The 22,164-nt window shown below is 48.2% G+C and overlaps 1 protein-coding gene across 1 annotated transcript in view; it reads left to right on the top strand.

Moving 5' to 3' along the window:
* Positions 1 to 22,164, top strand: part of DNAH1 (dynein axonemal heavy chain 1) — an 82,403-nt gene that overhangs the window by 17,808 nt on the left and 42,431 nt on the right. The window contains exons 9-21 of the mRNA XM_069561090.1: positions 12,102 to 12,259; positions 12,780 to 12,991; positions 13,666 to 13,964; positions 15,652 to 15,802; positions 16,377 to 16,570; positions 16,666 to 16,891; positions 17,327 to 17,446; positions 17,819 to 17,901; positions 18,985 to 19,126; positions 19,591 to 19,746; positions 20,126 to 20,324; positions 20,410 to 20,663; positions 21,243 to 21,455. Coding sequence (XP_069417191.1) covers positions 12,102 to 12,259; positions 12,780 to 12,991; positions 13,666 to 13,964; positions 15,652 to 15,802; positions 16,377 to 16,570; positions 16,666 to 16,891; positions 17,327 to 17,446; positions 17,819 to 17,901; positions 18,985 to 19,126; positions 19,591 to 19,746; positions 20,126 to 20,324; positions 20,410 to 20,663; positions 21,243 to 21,455 — 2,407 coding nt within the window. The remainder of the gene's footprint in view (positions 1 to 12,101; positions 12,260 to 12,779; positions 12,992 to 13,665; positions 13,965 to 15,651; positions 15,803 to 16,376; positions 16,571 to 16,665; positions 16,892 to 17,326; positions 17,447 to 17,818; positions 17,902 to 18,984; positions 19,127 to 19,590; positions 19,747 to 20,125; positions 20,325 to 20,409; positions 20,664 to 21,242; positions 21,456 to 22,164) is intronic.

The raw sequence follows: 22,164 nt of genomic DNA, 5'->3' as shown, positions 1-22,164 counted from the left end.
ACATGAAATTTAGGGTGGATTTTTATGTTTTTGCAAAAAAAGTTGTTGAGTTTTTGATAGGGAATTGCCATGCTTATTTCTCCATGTGAGCGTTAGTATCAGCTTTTCTAGGTCTGTTTTGGAAATGTTTGATGTTTTTATAGGGATTGCATTATGTTTTTACATTACCTTAGGTATAGCTGATGTCTTTGGGATCTCAAATTGACCAATCCAAGAACAAGGCATGTCTGTCCATTTATTCACGTTCACCTTTGTGTCTTTTGGGAGTGCTTTGAAGTTTTATTCATGTACGTTTTTGCACATTACTCATTAAGTATTGGTTTGACCGAAAAATTTGGTTTGCATTTTTCCATACAGTGTTATAGAAAAACCCAAATGAATTTTTTGGTTAATACAATATTTTATCTTATTTGTTGGTGTTATGAATGGGCTTTCTCTACTATTATATCTATTGATTGATTTCTTTGTACTAATTTACATTCTGTTACCTTCCTGAAGTCATTTACTGTTTGAATTTATCATTGATTCTCTAGGGCTTTCTAAGTGCACACTGTCTAGAAATAAAGATAATTTTACTTATTATTTTCCAATTCTTATTCTTCTGATTGGGCTTCCCCAGTGGCTCAGTGGCAAAGAATCCGCCTGTAATGCAGGAGCCTCAGGAGACGCAGGTTTGATCCCTGTGCTGGGCAGATCCCCTGGAGGAGGGCATGGCAACCCACTCCAGTATTCTTGCCTGAAGAATCCCATGGACAGAGGAGCCTGGAGCGTTACAGTCCATAAGGTCGCGAAGAGTTGGACACAACTGAAGCGACTTAGCACGCATGCGTTCTTCTAATTACTTTCTCCTGTCTAATTGCAGTCTCTAATTCCTCCAGTAACAATATTGGATAGTAGTGGAGACAGTAGACATCATTACCTTGTTCCTAATATTAGTGGAAATACCTCTAGTGTTTCTCCATTAAGAAAAATGCTAGCTTTGGGGGGTTTGTTTACTTAATAATGTACCTGTTGATTTCTGTTTTCTTAAATTTTTGTCATATATTTCTAAATACATTTAAATGTATTAAAAATGTCATACATTTAAAAATACCAATAGAGATAATCATGTTTGTCTCCTTAGATCTGTTCCTATGGTGAATTATATTAATTGATTTTCTAATATTGAGTTGGACACAACTGAGCAACTGAACTAAACTGAATATTGAAACAACCTTGCAATCCTTTAATAAATCTCACTTAGCCATGGTGTATCATTTCTTAATGTAGTATTAGGTTTTGTTGGGCTATGTGGTCATCCTTTCATAAACTATTTGGACGTGGTGTTTTTTTAGTTTTTCTGTCACTTAATTTTTCTACAGAAATTGGTCTATTTAAGCTTTCTTTTCCCAATGGAGTCAATTTTGTTATATTTTATTTCTCTAGAAAATTATCATGCTGTCTAGATTTTAATACATATTTGCATAGAAATATGCAATATGGTTTAAAATCTTTTTCATTTTAACATTGTCTTCCTCAGCCACCTCTTATTTTGTAGAATTATGTTCTCTTTTTTACTTTATTAAGTTACTTGTGATTTGTTTGGATTGTTAATTTAAAACATAGGATTTAGGATTATTAATTTGATTGACTTTATTACATCCTTATCATTCTCCTTTTGTGTGTATTATTTCCTTCCTTTTGGCTTGTGTTTTGCTATGTTCATAGTTCGTGTGCACGTGTGTATTTGTGCTGTGCATTTAATTCACTTATTTACATTCTTGTTGATAAATGGATTTAAGGCTATGAATTTTCTTCTGATACCTTTAAAAATGCCATAGTCCACTGATTCTGATATGTAGTACTTCATTTTTTTTAATTACAAAAATTTGATTTTTATTTTCTATTTCATCATAGAGTTTAATATAAGGTTTTTTTTTTAATATAAGGTTTTAACTTTTTTCCATATGGAAACTACTTGCTAAAATGTTAGTAATTTCTAGTTTTGTTATATTGAGACCAGAGAGTGTTATTTATAATATTTCTACTGTATGGAACTTGCTGGTATTTTCTTTATGACAGTATATAATCAGTGTTTGTGACTGTTCCATTTGCACTTGAGGTATAGTCCTGTTATTAAGGTACAAAAGTGTTATATATACATATACTCCATAGAAGTCTACCTTCTTGGTTATATTATTCACATCTTCTGCATCTTCACTTACTCTTGTCCAGTGAGAGAAGTGTGTTATATTATCATTATAAATTGATATTTTTAGCATTTGAAAGTATCCTTGATCAGGTCTAATGCTTTTTGACCTGAATTTTACTTAGCTTGATATCAGAATTGTAACTTGGTGGGGATTTTTTGGTGTTGTTTCCATTAAATATATATACATATATAGATATAATCTTTGCCCCTCCCTCTATTTTCAATCCTTCTGAATTAGTTTGTTTCAGGTAGGACTGTTGTTATCGCCATATAGTTGGGTCTTTGTGAGTCAAACTAAAAATCTTTTTTCTTGTGAGAAGTGAGTCAAGCCCATTCACTTCTATGGATACGGCTGATACGTTTGATCTCATCTCTGTCATGTTGTTTCACATTAAAATTATTATGAGTGTTATAATACGATACTGTTTCTTTCTCCTCATAATGCGTTTTCTTTGTTCTTTTCCTTAAAATTTTTCTTTTGGTATTTAGGACAGTTTGTACCTTCATTTCACTGGTTTCTTTTGTGTTTATCCTTTTCCAGTGCTTATAATTTCCTGCTTCCTTATTTAACCTTCTACTCTGCAGTTTGTCGGTTTTTAATATGTCTGCTAACCTTCTATTTCCTACGCAGCAGTACTTGGTCTTATTTTACTTATCTCATCCCTTCTTCCTCCCATTTTAAGTTGCCTTTTTCTAATTAGTATTCCAAGATAATATTCTTCCACTTTCATCTCTCTGTGTGTTAACCTTCAATCTCTACTATATTAGGTACATGAACCCTTTTCCTGAAGTTTCCCCTGTCATCTTGCAGGAGAGGTGATACCCTCTCCCTTCCTATACCCTTCTAGGTTCTTGGCTGCGTGTCAGTGACCGAGAACAGATTATCAAGAGGGAAGCTTATTTGAGTTTTATGTGACATGGGAGCATTCATATGGAAACAAAGACGAAGAGGTTAAACCTGAGTGTTTTTATACTAGGTCTGATGAAGAATGGAAGGTTGTGGGAAGTGTGATAGGACAAAAGGATATGAACTGAGTCGCCTGGGGGGCCTTAACAAGGTCTGCACATTCAGGTTCCTCTTGGCCTCCTCCGTCCTGGAGCTAACATGTCTCTTTCATCCAGATAAGGGGAGCTATCTCTCACTTGAAGGTCTTATGACCTGCTTGAGGGGAAGGTCAGAGAATCCTTCCTGCATCTTCTGTTTTTGTGATCCTTCATCTTAGAACATTCTATGCCAAGGTACCCTATTTTTAGGTGGTGTGTCCTGAACCCCGTCAGTCTCTTGACTGGTTGAAGCTCCTAGATTCCTGATAAAGGGCTCAAAGGTATCGTGTTCTTAGAGTTCTTGCATGTTTAAAACTTGAATAACAGCTTGACTGGATATAAAATTCTTGGTTCATATACTTTTGTTCCTTGCTTTTAAAAATGCTATTCTCTTGTCCTGCTTTGTATGTTGCTTTTGAGACAGTTGATGTCAAAATCCCCTTTACTTGTAAGTTGTTTGATTTTTTTTTCTTTGGAGGCTTTGGAGATTTTTTTCATCTTTAGTCATTTTACTAGGGTACATCTTAGAGTTGATCATTCTGGATATTTTTTCCCAGGTACACAATCGGCCTTTCAAATGTTTAAATTCAGATATTCTTTTATTTCTGAAAATTTTTCTTGAATTGTTGTTTTAGATATTAGCTCTGTTCCATTGTTTTCTTTTCATCAGAGACTCTATCCTATCTTTCTCTCTGTCATGTTGCTTCTTATTAACCTGTTTTTTAAAAAAAACTTTTCTTTTTAATTTATTTTTTTACTGAAGGATAATTACTTTATAGAATTTTGTCGTTTTCTGTCAAACCTCAACATGAATCAGCCATAGGTATACATATATCCCCTCCTTTTTGAACCTCCCTCCCATCTGCCTCCCCATCCCACCCTTCTAGGTTGATACCGAGCCCCTATTTGAGTTTCCTGAGCCATACAGCACATTCCCGTTGGCTGTCTATTTTATATATGGTAATGTAAGTTTCATGTTACTCTTCCCATACATCTGACCCTCTCTTCCCCTCTCCCCAAGTCTATAAGTCTGTTCTCGATGCCTGTTTCTCCACGGCTGCCCTGTAAATAAATTCTTCAGTACCATTTTTCCAGATTCTGTATATGTGTGTTAGAATATGATATTTATCTTTCTTTTTCTGACTCACTTCACTCTGTATAATAGGTTCTAGGTTCATCCACCTCATCAGAACTGACTCAAATGCATTCCTTTTTGTGGTTGAGTAATATTCCATTGTGTGTGTGTACCACAACTTTATCCATTCATCTGTCGAAGGACATCTAGGTTGCTTCCATGTTCTAGCTATTGTAAATAGTGCTGCAATGAACAATGGGATACATGTGTCTCTTTCAATTTTGGTTTCCAGGGTATGTGCCTAGGAATGGGATTGCTGGGTCATATGGTAGTTTTTTTCATAGATTTTAAAGGAATCTCCATAGCATCTTCCATAGTGGCTGTATTAATTCACATTCTCACCAACAGTGCAAGAGCATTCCCTTTTCTCCACACCCTCTCCAGCATTTATTGTTTGTAGACTTTTTGACGATGGCCATTCTGACTGGTGTGAGGTGATACCTCATTGTGGTTTTGATTTGCATTTCTCTCATAATGAGCGATGTTGAGCATCTTTTGATGTGTGTGTTAGCCATCTGTATGTCTTCTTTGGAGAAATGTCTGTTTAGGTCTTTTTCCCGCTTTTTGATTGGGTTGTCTGTTTTTCTGGCATTGAGTTGTATGAGCTGCTTATTGTTTCATTTTCTTTCATTTTCTCCCATTCTGAGGGTTGTCTTTTCATCTTGCTTATAGTTTCCTTTGCTGTGCAAAAGCTGTTAAGTGTAATCAGGTCTCACTTGTTTACTTTTGTTTTTTATTTCCATTACTCTAGGAGGTGGCTCATGCTTTGATTTATGTCATCAAGTGTTCCACCTATGTTTTCCTCTAATAGTGTTATAGTTTCTGGTCTTACATGTAGGTCTTTAATCCATTTATCTTTGTGTATGGTGTTAGGAAGTGTTCTAATTTCATTCTTTTACATGTAGCTGTCCAGTTTTCCCAGCATCATTTATTGAAGAGGCTGTCCTTGCCCCATTGTATATTCTTGCCTCCTTTGTCAAAATTAAGGTACCCATAGGTGCATGGGTTTATTTCTGGGCTTTCTGTCTTGTTCCATTGGTCTGTATTTCTGGTTTTGTGCCAGTGCTATCCTCTCTTGATGACTGTAGCTTTGTAGTATCATCTGAAGTCAGGAAGTCTGATTCCTCCAGCTCCGTTCTTCTTTCTCAAGATTGCTTTGGCTGTTCGGGGTCTTTAGTGTTTCTATATGAATTGTGAAATATTTTGTTTTAGTTCTGTGAAAAATGCCATTGGTAATTTGATAGGGATCACATTGAATCTGTAGATTGCATTTGGTAGTATAGTTATTTTCCAATATGGATTCTTCCTGCCGAGGAACATGGACTATCTCTCCATCTGTTTATGTCATCTTTGATTTCTTTCATCAGTGTCTTATAATCTTCTGTGTACAGTTCTTTTGTCTCCTTAGGTAAATTTATTCCTAGATATTTATTTCTTTTTGTTGCAATGGTGAATGGGATTGATTCCTTAATTTCTCTTTCTGGTTTTTCATTGTTAGTATATAGAAATGCAAGGGATTTCTGTGTATTGATTTTGTATCCTGCAGCTTTGCTAAATTCACTGATTAGCTCTAGTAATTTTCGGATACTATCTTTAGGGTTTTCTATGTACATGATCATGTCATCTACAGTGAGAGCTTTACTTCTTTTCTGATCTGGATTCCTTTTATTTCTTTTTCTTCTCTGATTGCTGTAGCTAGGACTTCCAGACTATGTTGAATAATAGTGGTGAAAGTGGACACCCTTGTCTTGTTCCTGATCTTAGGGGGAATGCTTTCATTTTCTCACTACTGAGAATAATGTTTGCTGTAGGCTTATCCTATATGGCCTTTACTGTGTTGAGGTAGGTTCCTTGTATGCCCATTTTTTGAAGAGTTTTAATCATAAATGGGTGCTGAATTTTGTCAAACGCTTTTTCTGCATCTATTGAGATTATCATATGGTTTTTATCTTTCAATTTGTTAATATGGTATATCGCATTGGTTGACTTGCATATATTGAAGAATCCTTGCGTACCTGGAATGAACCTAACTTGATCATGGTGTATGAGCTTTTTGATGTGTTGCTGAATTGTTTGCTAAAATTTTGTTGAGGATTTTTGCATCTATGTTCATCAGTTTGGCCTGTAGTTTTCTTTTTTTGTGTTGTCTTTGTCTGGTTTTGGTATCACAGTGATGGTGGCCTCATAGAATGAGCTTGGAAGTGTTCCTTCTTCTGCAATTTTTTGACAGAGTTTTAGAAGGATAGGCATTAGCTCTTCTCTACATGTTTGATAGGATTCACCTATGAAACCATCTGGTCCTGGGCTATTGTTTTTTGGGAGATTTTTGATCACAGCTTTAATTTCAGTGCTTGTAGTTGGGTTGTTCTTAATTTCCATTTTTCCTGGTTCAGTCTTGCAAGATTGAACTTTTGTAAGAATCTATCCATTTCTTCCAGGTTATCCATTTTACTGCCATAATAGTCTCTTATGATCCTTTGTGTTTCTGCATTGTCTGTTGTAACCTCTCCTTTTTCATTTCGAATTTTGTTGATTTGATTCTTCTCCCTTTTTTTCTTGATGAGCCTAGCTAATGGTTTGTCAATTTTGTTTATCTTCTCAAAGAACCAGCTTTTAGTTTTGTTAATCTTTTCTATTGTTTCTTCCATTTATTTCTGCTCAGATCTTTATGATTTCTTTCCTTCTACTAATTTTGGAGGTTTTCTTGTTCTTTTTCCAGTTGTTTTAGGTGTAAAATTAGGTTGTCTGTTCAATGTTTTTCTTGTTTCTTGAGATAGGATTGTATTGCTATTAACTTCCCTCTTAGAACTGCTTTCACTGCATCCCATAGGTTTTGAGTTGTCATATTTTCATTGTCATTTGTTTCTAGAAATTTTTAAATTTCCCTTTTGATTTCAGTAACCTGTTGGTTATTTAGAAACGTGTTGTTTAATCTCCACGTGTTTTGTGTTTCTTGCAGTTTTTTTTTTTTCTCATAATTGATATGTAGTCTCATAGCATTGTGGTCAGAGAAGATGCTTGATATGATTTCAGTTTTCTTAAGTTTACTGAGATTTGATTTGTGACCCAAGATGTCTGTCCTGGAGAATGTTCCATGTGCACTTGAGAAGAAGGTGTATTCTGCATTTGGATGGAATGCCCTGAAGATATCAGTGAGATCCAGCTCATCTAACGTATCATTTAAGACTTGTGTTTCCTTATTAATTTTCTGTTTTGATGATCTGTCCATTGGTGTGAGTGGGGTGTTAAAGTCTCCTACTATTATTGTGTTACTATCAATTTCTCCTTTTATGTCTGTTAGTATTTGTCTTATGTATTGAGGTGCTCATATGTTGGGTGCATCAGTTCAGTTCAGTCACTCAGTCGTGTCCGACTCTTTGCGACCCCATGAATCGCAGCATGCCAGGCCTCCCTGTCCATCACCAACTCCCAGAGTTCACTCAGACTTGCGTCCATCGAGTCCGTGATGCCATCCAGCCATCTCATCCTCTGTTGTCCCCTTCTCCTCCTGCCCCCAATCCCTCCCAGCATCAGAGTCTTTTCCAGTGAGTCAACTCTTCGCATGAAGTGGCCACAGTACTGGAGTTTCAGCTTTAGCATCATTCCTTCCAAAACAATCTCAGGGCTGATCTCCTTCAGAATGGAGTGGTTGGATCTCCTTGCAGTCCAAGGGACTCTCAAGAGTCTTCTCCAACACCACAGTTCAAAAGCATCAATTCTGCAGCGCTCAGCCTTCTTCACAGTCCAACTCTCACATCCATACATGACCACAGGAAAAACCATAGCCTTGACTACACGGACCTTAGTCAGCAAAGTAATATCTCTGCTTTTGAATATGCTGTCTAGGTTGGTCATAAATTTTCTTCCAAGGAGTAAGCGTCTTTTAATTTCATGGCTGCAGTCACCATCTGCAATGATTTTGGAGCCCCCAAAAATAAAGTCTGACACTGTTTCCACTGTTTCCCCATCTAATAGATATTTACAGTTGTTATATCTTCCTCTTGGATTAATCCCTTGATCGTTATGTAATGTCTTTCCCTATCGCTTGTAATATTCTTTATTTTAAGGTCTATTTTGTCTGATGTGAGGATTGCTACTCCAGCTTTCTTTTGCTTGCCATTTGCATGGAGTATATTTTTCCATCCTCTTACTTTCAGCCTATATGTATCTTTAGGTCTGAAGTGGGTTTCTTGCAGATAGCATAAATGTGTGTCTTGTTTTGTATCCATTCAGCCAGTCTGTATCTTTTGGTTGGAGCGTTTAATCCATTTATATTTAAAGTAATTATTGACATATATGTTCCTATTACCATTTTCTTAATTGTTTGGGGTTGATTTTGTTGGTCTTTTTTCTTCTCTTATATTTCTTGACTATATAAGTCCCTTTAATATTTGTTGTAAAGCTGGTTTGGTGGTACTAAATTCTCTTAACTTTTGCTTGTCTGAAAAGCTCTTTATTTCTCCATCAATTTTGAATAAGGTCCTTGCCAGTTACAGTAATCTTAGTTGTAGAGTTTTCCCTTTCAGTACTTTAAATATATCCTGCCATTCCCTTCTGGACTGCAGAGTTTCTGCTGAAAGATCGGCTGCTACGCATATGGGGTTTCCCTTGTATGTTACTTGTTGCTTCTTCCTTGCTGCTTTTAGTATTCTTTCTTTTCGTTTACTCTTTGTTAGTTTGGTTAGTATGTGTCTTGGTGTGTGTCTCCTTGGATTTACCCTGGTGGGACTCTTTGTGCCTCTTGGACTTGATTAACTATTTCCTTTTCCATGTTGAGGAAATTTTCAACTATAATCTCCAAATATTTTCTCATACGCTTTCTTTTTCTCTTCTTCTTCTGGGGACCCCTATGATTTGAATGTTTGTGCTTTTGATATGGTCCCAGAGGTTTCTGAGACTGTCCTCAGTTCTTTTCATTCTTTTTACTTTACTCTGCTCTTCAGAAGTTATTTCCACCATTTTATTTTCCAGCTCACTGATTCATTCTTCTGCTTCAGATATTCTGCTTTTGATTCCTTCTAGAGTATTTTTAATTTCAGTAATTGTGTTGTTTGTCTCTGTATGTTTATTCTTTAATTCATCTAGGTCTTTGTTAATTGATTCTTGTATTTTCTCATTTTGTTTTCAAGGATTTTGATCATCTTTACTATTATTATTCTGAATTCTCTTCCAGGTAGTTTGCCTATTTCCTCTTCATTTATTTGGACTCTGTGTTTCTAGCTTGTTCCTTCATCTGTGTAGTATTTCTCTGCCATTTCATTATTGTTTTAAACTTATTGTGTTTGAGCTGGAGAAGGCAATGGCAACCCACTCCAGTACTCTGGACTGGAAAATCCCATGGACGGAGGAGCCTGGTGGGCTGCGGTCCATGGGGTCGCTACAAGTCGGACACAACTGAGCGTCTTCACTTTCACTTCACTTTCATGCACTGGAGAAGGAAATGGCAACCCACTCCAGTATTCTTGCCTGGAGAATCCCAGGGATGGGGGAGGCTGGTGGGCTGCTGTCTATGGGGTCGCACAGAGTTGGACATGACTGAAGCGACTTAGCAGCAGCAGCAGCGTTGTGTTTGAGATCTCTTTTTCCCAGGCTTCAAGGTTGAATTCTTTTTTCGTTTTGGTTTTTTCCCTCCTAAGTTTGGTCCCGTGATTTGTGTAAGCTTCATATAGGGTGAGATTTGTGCTGAGTTTTTGTCTGTTTATTCTTCTCTGATGGTAATCCTGTCTGCTGATGACTGGGTTTGTGTTTTTATTTTGTTTGTTGTTTAGATGAGGCGTCCTGCGCAGAGTGCTACTGGTGGTTGGGTGATGCCGGGTCTTGTGTTCAAGTGGTTTCCTTTGTGTGAGTTCTCACTGTTTGATACTCCCTAGGGTTAGTTCTCTGGTAGTCTAGGGTCTTGGAGTCAATGCTCCCACTCCAAAGGTTCGAGGCTTGATCTCTTAATCCCCAGGGTCCAGGGTTTTTATCAGGGTCTTATTGACAGAGAATTGAATATGCCCACATATGTAACACTGTGGTTTCCAGGTGTGATGACAGTGTAAAGGCTGGGGCCATCCCTTATTAGTTCCATGGGTGCAGGCAGATTGCTCCACTTCTCTGACCTTCAGTTTCCTCATCGGCTCCAGCCTTCTTTCATCTCCGTTACTTTCTCCGTAGTCCAGACTTAACTATCACCCTCTCTTGGACTGTGATAGACACCTCCTAAATGCCACCTTTGTCTTTCCTGCCAGGCTTCACCTGATTTTGGTCATAAGAATTAGAGTGTGCTGTGAGTCTCCAGGAGTCTCCAGCGGAGACATGGGTCGGCATGGCCTGCTTGCTGCAGGGTCAGGGGCACTCTACCTGTTTTTAATTCAACAACTTTCTGATCCTTTTCTGTTCTTCTCATTTTAATTCTCTTGGTTATATTCCTAATTTTCACAAATGTATTTTATTACATTTTAAATTTGACTGTGTTCTTCCTTGGACATCTTATAATAATTTAGCTTTCCTTCATTAGATAATTTAGTTGTTTTTCACTGAGTCCAATTAAATATCATTTCTTCCTGTTATTTGCCTTACCCATGTTTTATTTTTTCATGTGTCCAAATGCGTGTTTGAAAAGATACACTCTAGTTTGCAGTGTTGTATTCGTTTTCCTTTGCTTTATCTTTGTTGAAAGGTATGTGAGAATTTTCATCAAGTAAGGTGTTTTCTTTTTCTTACAGTAGCTTTATATACATAGAGTCTTTCACCTACTCATTTCATGGATTTGGAAAGATGCACAAGATTTTTAGTTCCAGTGCGCCCTCTTGTGTTAGATTAGCAAACTGGCTTATTAATTTCTCTTAAATGCATGGCCATGTTGTGTGTGTGTGTCTATGCTGCGGGTAGGGAGGCGGGGAGAGTTGTGTGTCCTCCAGGATTTTGTTCTCTCTTGCAGGATTCCTAATTTTCACTTGTTTTCTAGCTGCCTCACACTCCCAATCTCCAAAAGACCCCTTTCCTGTTACCTTCCCCCTTTATAAGTCAGGCCTTTCAGAGACTCCTACCTTGAACAAGCGCTGCTAAGTCCCTTTTAGTAAGCGCCCTGATGTACCTTGTTTGGTTTTTTTTTTGCAGTTAGGAAACATTTTCTCTTTCTGGAGGGATTTTAGATCCATCTTGGGGCTACCGCACTTCCCTCCCTGCAGTTTTTTTTCAGACTTCCCTTGTTCTCCATGAAGGCTTGCAGCTGAAGTGTGAGTGAGAGTGCACTGAGAGTTGATGTTTTTCTGCTTGAAGATAATATGAGTTTGGATGTTCTCTTTATTCTAGTTATGCTAAAGGTGTAGGTTTCAGTAAATATTATTTGTTCTTCTTGCTTTGGTTTTCCTTTTCTTTTTTTAAAAAATGTATCCAGGGAGAGTTGAACTGATGTCACCATTGTTACCTTCAGCTCAGTTCAGTCAGTTCAGTTGCTCAGTCGTGTCCGACTCTTTGCGACCCCATGAATTGCAGCACGCCAGGCCTCCCTGTCCATCGTTACCTTGGTTGTCCATAATTCCATCTCTTAAGTTTTATATCATTTAGAATATCTTTGGCTATAAATTACAAAGGTGAACCCAAGAATGCAGAGGGGACACCCTATCCCCTAAACCCATATCCCCAGGTCCGTGGCAGGGCAGAGCCATGAGCCCAGCCGGCCTGCTGTATGCAGGTGGCAGGGTGTGTGGAGCTCGCTGACTCTGCCCTCTCCACTCCTGCGGGCAGGGTTCTGGAGCACCTCAGCAACCTCTCCAGGGAAGTAAGCCTGGACTACGAGCGCAGCATGAACAAGATCAACTTTGACAAAATCGTCTCCTCCAAGCCGGAGACGTTCTCCTACGTGACTCTGCCTACGAAGGAGGAGGAGAAGGTGCCCAAGCAAGGTGAGGGTGGTTGGGCAAAGGTGATCCCCTGGCCACCCCTGGCCAGAGCCCTCCAGCCCCTCCCTCTGGGACCTCCCTGTCCCTAGAACTCATCCCCTTCTTTTCCCACCTGCTTGGAGAGCTGGGGTTTAGGGTCAGGGAGCGGGTGGTGGTGGAAAAAAGTGCTTCTGAAAAGTCTGGTGCAGAAGTGACTGGGTAAATGGTTGGGCCCAGGGGTTGTGTGCAGGGTAAGTGAGAGGGGGTGGGGAGGGAGCCCACGGTTCTTACCCACCTTGAAGGGCCTGTGACCCAGAGTCACCTGGAGGAAACTGGTTTAGCCATCCTGGAATGGGCCCTTCACTGCGGGGCCTTGGGGTCACCTAGGTAGATGATGGGGAAGAAGAGTTTCCAGGGACCTGGGTGTCTCTTCCAGGGAGGAGGCAGGAATTTTCTCCCCATCATTACCTGGGAGATTGTCCCTGATCCCTGGTCCATCCAAGGCTGGTCTGACACTGGGCCTTGTCCCCACCTACCCCGGCAGGACTGGTGAGTGTACCCAAGTACCCTTTCCTGGAACAGAAGGCAGACTTCACCTTCGTGTCCCTGCTCACACGGCCAGAGGTCATCACGGCCCTCAGCAAGGTGCGGGCCGAGTGCAACAAGGTGACCACCATGTCCCTCTTCCACTCGAGCCTCTCCAAGTACAGCCGCCTGGAGGAGTTCGAGCAGATCCAGTCGCAGACCTTCTCCCAGGTGCGTGGGCATCCGGGGGACGGAAGGCGGCAGCGGGCCAGGGCCTCGGAGCCACTGGACACAGACAGGGGCCCTGGGAAGCCTGGGAGCCCATCAGCTGAGAGCTCCTGCTTTCCTTGAAACCAGGCCTTGCCTCTTCCCAGACCTTGCAGGAGACTGGGGAGGCCACCAAGGGGGTGGTTCATCTCAGAAAAGGATAAGCAGGCTGGGCACCTTTTCTAGTCGTGCTCTGTCCAACCCTGGAGGCGTCTGAAGCAGACTCCTGGCCTTGGAAAGGGGAGCAGGAACCCCATACACCCCTGTCTCTACCTGAGCATGAGAGTATGAGGGGCGAGGGGTGTACGGTGTCAAGGGAGGCAGGCACGAGCAGGACTAGGAGGAGAGCGTCTTCTTCTCTTTGCTCCACTCTGTGCCTCACTCTCCGTGTCTCTCCGTCTCTCCCTTGACTGGTGGGAAAACTGGCTTCTGCTGCCCCTCCCTCCATCCCCTCTCCCCTCCCCCACAAGCCCTGGTCCCCAGTGGGGAGGTGGGCAGGGGGTGTTGGTTGGCAGGGCTTGGCAGGAAGCTGGGGTGGGGGGACGGTCATCTGAGCCCGAAGGGCCCCCTGATCTTGGCGGCTGCAGGAAGCGGGCCCCTCCGTCAGGCGGCCCCGTGATGCCAGCCGTGGCCCGCAGGCGCAGATGTTCCTGAAGGACAGCTGGATCAGCACGCTTAAGGTGGCCATGCGCAGCAGCCTCCGCGACATGAGCAAAGGCTGGTACAACCTCTACGAGACCAACTGGGAGGTGTACCTCATGTCGAAGCTGCGCAAGCTGATGGAGCTGCTCAAGTACATGCTGCAGGACACGCTGCGCTTCCTGGTGCAGGACTCACTCACCAGCTTCTCGCAGTTCATCAACGACGCCTGCTGCAGCGTGCTTGACTGCGCCGACGACATGGTCTGGGGCGAAGACTTAATAAACAGCCCCTACAGGTAGGGCTCGGCTGGGCGGAGCCACCTGTCGACACCAGAACTGTTCTTTCTCGAGCGCCGGTGGCTAGAGCAGTGAAGAGCTGGGGGGACTGGGGCCGCCAGGGGCAGGGTGCCCAGCTCTGCCAGGTCCTGGATGCCAGGGGTAGGGGCTGCTCCGCTGGTTGCTGGGGGATGTCCCAGCACCTCCAGCTGGTGTGTCTTCCGGTGACCTCCATCTCAGTCAGGCACTGAGTTCCCCAGGTGAGAGATGTTTGCTAACCTACATCTTGGCTCTGCTGCCTTCACTGCTGCACGCAGGCGTCCTCTAGTTGAGGTGAGCAGGGTCTGCTCTCTAGTTGCGGTGCTTGGGCTTCTCGCTGCGGTGGTTTCTCTTGTGGAGCACGGGCTCTAGAGCACGCGGGCCTCAGTAGTGGTGGTGCATGGGTTGAATTGCCCCACTTCATGTGGGATCTTCCTGGACCCACGATCAAAGTGGTGTCCCCTGCTTTGGCAGGCGGATTCTTAACCACTGGACCTCCAAGAAAGCCCGAGAAATGTTTTCTGAGCCCTTGCCATGAATTAGGCAAGGTTCTAGGGGAGCAAGAAGGGCACGGCCCCAGCTCTCACCTGGGCACAGACAGCAAGCAAAGAAGTAAACAGATACAGTTCTTGCTGATCTTGGCGGAAGCTGTGACAGACCTGGGAGAGGGGCCACTGGCAGGAGGTCAGGGAGGATGTGGCATCTGAGCCAAGAACTGAGGATGAGAGGAAACCCGGTCAGGGGATGCTGGAGAAGGGGCACCAGGCAGAGTCACGGAAGGGAGAGAGAGAACTGGGAGCCGTCACGGAAGGAAAGGCCAGCGGCTGCGGCTAGAGTGGGGAAGGCAGGGAGAGCTGGTCAGGACGACACAAGAGAGGTTGCGGGGACCAGGCCAGACGATGCAGAGCCTCCTGGCGTCATGGTCGGGGGCTGGGTTTATTCTAAATGTGGTCAGCAGCTGTCAGAGGGGAGTAACAATCTGAACTACATCCCCAAACCATGCTTTGGTTCTGTGAGGATGAGCGAGGCAGAAGAGAAGTTGGACCATAGCCCTGGTCCTTGTCTAGACACAGGGCAATGGGCTGGTAGGGCAGATTGGGGCAGCGCGTGGGCTGCAGTGCTGGGGGAGGGCAGACGTGTGTGAGGAGGAGGCAAGGCTGACTCCTAGGGTTCACTGAGCCCTTGTGGGAACTGGTGGGAGTCAGGGAACACAGAATGTCTGAGATGCTCATTCAAGGTCAGGGTGGTAGCAATCCAGAGCGTGGAGAGGCTCAGTGGGGATCCAGGCTTGAGGGTCGTTGCCTGTGATGGGGCGTCTGGAGCTAAGGCTGGTGGGCTCCCAGGGAAGGTGTTGGTGCCACAAGCGCCCAGGGTCTGGCTGACCTGCCCTGATGACCTCGGGATCATGTGGAGGTCCTCCCTTTCCCTCGTGCTCTTGGGCCTGTGGGCAAGTGGCCGGAACAGAGGAGCCTGTCTGGGTGGTCTGGGTCTTTCTCGCTGGTAACTTGGCAGTTTCTGGGAAGAGGGCAGAGGCAAGTCTCGCCCGTGGAGAAGCTCCGGAGCCATCAGACCGGCAGCACAGGCAGGGGCTGCGCCTCCTGTGTGCGTGCCTCTTCAGGCCCCTGCCCACAGTCCCCACCCCGCTCCCCCTGGCCACTGTCCCTACAGGCCCCGCAAGAACCCCCTGTTCATCGTGGACCTGATGCTGGACACCTCGGGGGTGCACTACAGCACGCCACTGGAGCAGTTTGAGACTTCTCTGCTCACCCTCTTTGACAAGGGCATCCTGGCCACCCACACAGTGCCCCAGCTGGAGAAGGTACAGTGGGTACTCGTGCCTGGGTGCTGCCATTAACATTCCCATTCTGTAGAGGAGGCTTGGAGCAGCCCAAGCTCACCTAGCTGCAGAGGGTCAGACCTGTGACCGGAGTGAGGCTCGCTCTCTCCTGCCACAGCCATGTCTGACCCAGATCCCACCCAGCTCCTGACCTCTCTCTTCCCCTCAGGATATAGACACAAACCCACCTCCACTCTCAAGACCCCTTCTCAAAAGCCCTGATTCCTCGTCACAGCACAGCCCGCCACGCCAGAGCCTCTGTAGCCCGGTCCCCTCTTCTTTCCCTTGCTGCTTAGAGCCACCAGCAGCGTGGTTGTCTCATTGCCCTGGGGCTGAGCCAGGGAAGGGCAGAGGAAAGTGCTGCCACTCAGTGGGCATCACAGGGCTTCCCGCCTTGTGTTAGTCCATAGCCCTACCTAGGGGACCCAGCAGCAAACACTGTCCCCTCACCACCACCCCCAGACTCCTGCCCGCTCAGTCTGAACCACACTCCCACCCCTCTGCCCACCTGCCCTGTGGCTCAGGCAGCTCTGTGCCCCTTCCCCCTCACCCCCAGCTGGTGATGGAGGACATTTTCATCAGCGGCGACCCCCTGCTGGAGTCGGTGGGGCTTCACGAGCCACTGGTGGAAGAGCTGCGGGCCGTCATCGCCAACGCAGTGCGCAAGGCCATGATCCCCCTGCAAGCCTACGCCAGGGAGTTCAAAAAGTACCTGGAGCTGAACAACAACGATGTCAACACCTTCCTCAAGTGCGTGCATGCGTGGGAGTGTGTCTGCCTGTCTGGGTGACCCCCGCCCGCCCTCTCACCACCCTCTGCCCCTCGTGGGTGCCTGCTGTCCCCAGGGCCTTCCAGACGCAGTGCCCATCAGCCGAGGAGGTGAGGGAAGTGGTGCTCACCCACCTGCACGAGAAAGAGGTCCTGGACGGCTCGCTGCCCAGCAGCATCATCATCGGGCCCTTCTACATCAACGTGGACAATGTCAAGCAGAGCCTGTCCAAGAAGCGCAAGGCCCTGGCCACTGCCATGCTGGATATCCTGGCCAAGAACCTGCACAGGGAGGTGGACAATGTAAGTGCCCACCTGCCCGGCCCCAGCGGCTGCAGCAGCACATGCACCCGTGCATGCAGAGTGAAGCTCAGGGGTGTTAATGGAAGGGTCTGGAAGTCTCCTTGCCTCGACCCTGCCAGGGGTCCCCATGAGAGGTCCCAGGAGGTGGGGGCTGCTCTCTGTTTCCCTGGACTTGTACAGACCGGGGGACCCCTCACAAGGAACCCCCTGAAATGGATCAGTTCACAGAGCTGAGGGTGTGGTCCTGGTGCAGGAGGCTGGGCAGGAGGGGACGTGCCAGGTGACCCTCAGCTCCCCAGTGAGCTGGCAGGGAGCACCCCGTCTCAGATTGCACTGAAGGATGTGGTGGGGTGGGGGGCCGAGGAGGAGGAGCAGGGCCCTGGGAAGGCAAGAGAGGGGCCCACGGCCTCCCCAGAGCCCTCCCCCTCCTGCCAGATTTGCGAAGAATTCCGCAGCATCAGCCGCAAGATCTACGAGAAGCCCAACAGCATCGAGGAGCTGGCTGAGCTTCGAGAGTGGATGAAGGGTGTCCCCGAGAAGCTGGTGGGGCTGGAGGTGAGGTGGGCCCACGGGGAGCTGGAGGAGCAGGAGCCGGGAAGCTGGGAGTGAGGCAGATACCCAGAGGACAATGGGCTCCAAGGATAGGGAGGCTGGGTGCACAGTGGGGATTCGGAGCTCTGCTGTCTGGGAGGTCAGCAGGGAGAGGGCATGGGTTGGGGGCTGGAGGTTGGAGGTGTGGTGGCCACGGCCCCAGGAGCCCCAAGCTCAAAGCTAGCCTTGCAGCTGGCCTCTCCTCCAGCGTCCCAGGCCTCGCCTCTCCGAAAGAGGGCAGCCTGTCCATAGCACCCAACCACTCTGGGGAGCCTGGTCCAGTTATCCTCCCACCTCCAAGGCACGCATGGTTCTCATGGCTGCCTGTACACGTAGGAGCGGATTGTGAAGATCATGGGCGACTACCAGGTCATGGATGAATTCCTTTACAACCTCAGCGCCGAAGACTTCAATGACAAGTGAGTGGGAGGTTGGTCCCCACACCAGGTGGGTAGTGGATAGCAGGAGGTAGGGGAAAGAGGTACCGAACCACAGTGGCTGCAGGCCGTGCGGTCACACCAGAGATGCCCTGCTGAGATGCTAGAGGCCGTGGCTCTACATGGGCCCAGGGCCATCTGGCCAGTGGGGCAGAAGGAAGTCCGGCCCCCTTGGTCTAGGGACCCTGCTGCCCCCAGCCTATCTCCATCCTCTATGCCGTCATTGCTGATATACATGTGATCTCTGGGCTTATGATCCCCTTGTTTGTGGTTGAAGCCCTTGAGGGTCCCTGGGAACACAGAGAAAAGGCAAAGCTCAGCCTGCTGGGTGGCACCTGGGGAGGAGTACTGGCCCCCTGCCTCAGCTCAAGAGCGTCATGGGAAATGGCCTCAGGTTGGGACAGCCTTACTCAGGCCCTGAGACCCCTTGCCCAGCCTGTCGTACAGACTGGGGGTGCCTCCAGGTTGCTGGGGCCTGGGAGCGACTGGCACTGTTTCTTGGGAACCCTGTCTGGGAGCCCTAAGTCACCTCCTCTGTGGGACATGCCCAGGGCGGCCTCCCACAGGACCTGCAGCCTGAGGCCACCTGCATGCAGAATCCCTGAAGCCCACAGGACCCCCAGGTCAGCCTGGCAGAGGGCATTGGTATGAAGGAAGCAGGCCTGGTATCTCTGGCTGATCACCAAGGAAATAAAGACTAGAGACTGGCACTTCGCCTCATCTGAGCTGAGGCCCCTGCAGGCCTGGGGTTGAAGAGGGAACCTCAGGATGGCTTCTCTCATGTCAGCCACCACTCCCTCCATGTCCTGTCACTGCACTGGGCACACTGGGTGTGCGTCTCCCTGCACGTTGCCTGCGACCCCAGGGCAGGGACCACTTCCCCTGCCAGGCAGCCCCACTCCACAGGGTGGCAGCGGCTGCCTCCAGGCTTTCTTCTGCTTCCCTGTTGCCCAGCCCTGCCTGCTCCAGCTGCTGCCCGGATCCCCCGTTTCTCCTTCAATCTGGCCTGCCACCCCATGATTTCAGTGTGACATCCCCACCGTTCCCCACCCCCGCTCCATCCAGATGGGCTGCCAGCAACTGGCCTACTAAGATCCTTGGGCAGATAGAGCTGGTGCGGCAGCAACACTTGGAAGATGAGGAGAAGTTCCGCAAAATCCAGCTTATGGATCAGAACAACTTCCAGGAGAAGCTGGAAGGGCTGCAGGTGAGGCTGGGCTGAGGATACAGACACACACACCCCGCCCACCCTCCACCCCACCCCCCACCCCTCCAGGGCTGCGCCTTGCCCCTCGCAGTCAGGAGGTGCTGTGTCAGTGGTTGCTGGACAAATGAACAAGTGGCTAAAAGAGTGATCTGAAGGCCAGAGAGCTGCCTAGGCAGCAAGTTCCCAGGAAATTCAGGGTCTCAGAGAGCCCAGCTCTTCTGTTGTATCCTGGTGCCCCAGTGGGCATGGCATTCAGGGCACCAGGTCTCATCTGACCTTGTCATGTTACCAGGGGCAATCAGCTGCCTGTGAGGGACCAGGAACCACCCCCTCCAGGAGAAAATCCTCTCAGAACTGGGAGATGTTGATGCTCTGGGGACTTCGGGTTCCCTGGATGTGTGCAGGGCTGCATGGGCATAGGTGGGGCCGCAGAAGCCCCTGATGCCTCGCTCTTTGGCCCACAGCTGGTGGTAGCTGGCTTCTCCACCCACGTGGAGATTGTGCGCGCGCATGAGATCGCCAACGAGGTGCGGCGGGTCAAGAAGCAGCTGAAGGACTGCCAGCAGTTGGCGATGCTCTACAACAACCGCGAGCGCATCTTTGGCTTGCCCATCACCAACGTAGGCCTGCCCCCGGGCACGCTGTCCCCCAGCCCTGAGAAGGGCTCAAGGAGGAGCCCGCAGCCTTTGCGGTCACCTCTGGAACCAGCCACCAGCTGGCAGGGCCCTGGCATGTGTGGGGGGCAGGACTGAACAGGCTGCAGAGATGAGCTTACCCACCCCGTGGTCCCCAGGGCGAGGAGGCTGGCTGGACCCCCAGCAGAAGGCAGGAGGCTCAGCACAGACCTGGCTCAGCCACTCAGAGCCCAGATGTGGGGGAAGGAAGAAGAGAGGCCTGGCCTGAGTCCTTGGGGACTGAATCAGGGGCAGCAGCCAGGAGCAAGGGCAGGGGGCCCAGGAGGAGCAGCCTAGCCCAGCCCCAGCTCTTCTGCCTCTGCAGTACGACAAGCTCTCCAGGATGGTGAAGGAGTTCCAGCCCTACTTGGACCTCTGGACCACAGCCTCCGACTGGCTGCGCTGGTCCGAGAGCTGGATGAATGACCCCCTGTCAGCCATTGACGCAGAGCAGCTGGAGAAGAATGTCATCGAGTCCTTCAAGACCATGCACAAGTGCGTGAAGCAGTTCAAAGACATTCCAGGTAGGCAGCCCGCCAGCCCGCCGCTCCCCTCGCCCCCACCCTGCCGCAGCCTGCTGCCTCTCACCCCTGCCGCCCTGCCCTGCAGCCTGCCAGGACGTGGCCTTAGACATCCGGGCCCGCATCGAGGAGTTCAAGCCGTACATCCCACTGATCCAGGGGCTGCGCAACCCTGGCATGAGGAACCGCCACTGGGACGTGCTGTCCAGCGAGATCAACATTAATGTCAGGCCCAAGGCCAACCTGACCTTTGCCCGCTGCCTCGAGATGAACCTGCAGGACCACATCGAGAGCATCAGCAAGGTGGCTGAGGTGGCCGGCAAGGAGTACGCCATCGAGCAGGTGGGCCGCCCCCAGCAGGCCCTCCCCGCCCCACCCACATGCTGCCCGATGGCGTGGGAAGGTGACAGTCCTGGGCCCCATCCCTGGGGTCCCTCACCTCAGGGATGAGCTGCATCTTATTAAGTGTGTGAATAATGTGTGTGAAGTGCTTGGCACAGTGTCCACCAGCCCCGTTATTACTCAGTTATTCCTCTCGAGTTATTCTCCCCTCAGGAACGTGCTGAGAGCATTGCCTCACTTAGCAGATGAGCAAATTAGGGCTCAGAGAGGTTCAGCAATTGGCCAAGGCAGCCTAGCCAGTAAGGGCTGGAACTGGGACCAGAGCTCCTAACCAGTGACTTAGCTGCCCCACAGCATACCAGTACATGCAGGAGAGCGTGTGAGAGCGCGTCAGCCCTGGATTCCGACGAGGGCCCATGGGGGGCTTGTTGGCTAGACAAGATGAGAGTCTACAGAGGGGGCTTGACTGAAGGTCCTGGTTGAGCAAAGCCTGCCTTTCCCCGCCCAGTGCTGCTCAGTGTGGGCCCACTCTTTCTGGGGACCCAACCCTGTCTTGTACCACCCACCCCCCACCCCCAGGCTCTGGACAAGATGGAGAAGGAGTGGTCCACCATCCTGTTCAACGTGATGCCCTACAAGGAGACGGACACCTACATCCTCAAGAGCCCAGACGAGGCCTCGCAGCTGCTCGATGACCACATCGTCATGACCCAGAGCATGTCCTTCTCACCCTACAAGAAGCCCTTTGAGCAACGCATCAACTCCTGGGAGACCAAGCTGAAGCTGACGCAGGTGGGCCTTCCTGCCCACTCCTCCCCAACCCTGCCAGTGCCCTGTCCCGAGGTGGCTCCTGATGATGTTCGGGTGGGGCTGGACGTGGTGAAGTGCCTTGCCCAGGTTTGCCCAGCTCCTGGCTCTCTGACAGGCCCCTCAGTCAGAGGAGGTGGACTAGAATGGGGCTGTCCATCTCTGAGGTTGGGCTGCTGGAGTTGGCAGTTCAGGGCATGGAGGGGGGGCCAGAGTTTGGTCCAAAGCTGCCTTTAAAGAGGAGCACAAGAGCTGCCCCAGACCCCTGAGTGCTGCCTGGGCTTGGGACAGCTGGGACCTCCAGGCTTGGGGCTTTTCAGGCTGGACACCACGAGGCCTGAGGCTCCTCAGTGTCCCTTCCCACTCTTCCCTGAGCCTCCCACTCCCACTCCTGTCTCATTTGGAGGCGCCTTGGGGTGAATGCGCCAGGGCACTGGGGATCACTGTTCTTTAGGGCTCTCAAGGCCAGTGGCTGGGGCTCTCTGCAGAGCCCTGAGGTCAGTCCAGGGCCAGGCCTACTAGTGTGATCCCAGCAACTCCTTCCAGGGGCCTTCCTGGTAGCTATTTGAAGACCTCCAGTGAAGGGCAGAAGCTAAAAGAGGAAGACCTGCCTCTCTGTTCCTTAGGTCACCCAGAGAGGCCTGAGGTCATCAGCATTGTCCCCGGGTCTCCATCCTTTGCTTTTGTCTCTCCC

The sequence above is a fragment of the Ovis canadensis genome, chromosome 19 (assembly GCF_042477335.2).
Source record: "Ovis canadensis isolate MfBH-ARS-UI-01 breed Bighorn chromosome 19, ARS-UI_OviCan_v2, whole genome shotgun sequence".
Lineage (NCBI taxonomy): Eukaryota > Metazoa > Chordata > Mammalia > Artiodactyla > Bovidae > Ovis > Ovis canadensis.
This window is presented reverse-complemented; position numbering and strand designations above follow the sequence as displayed.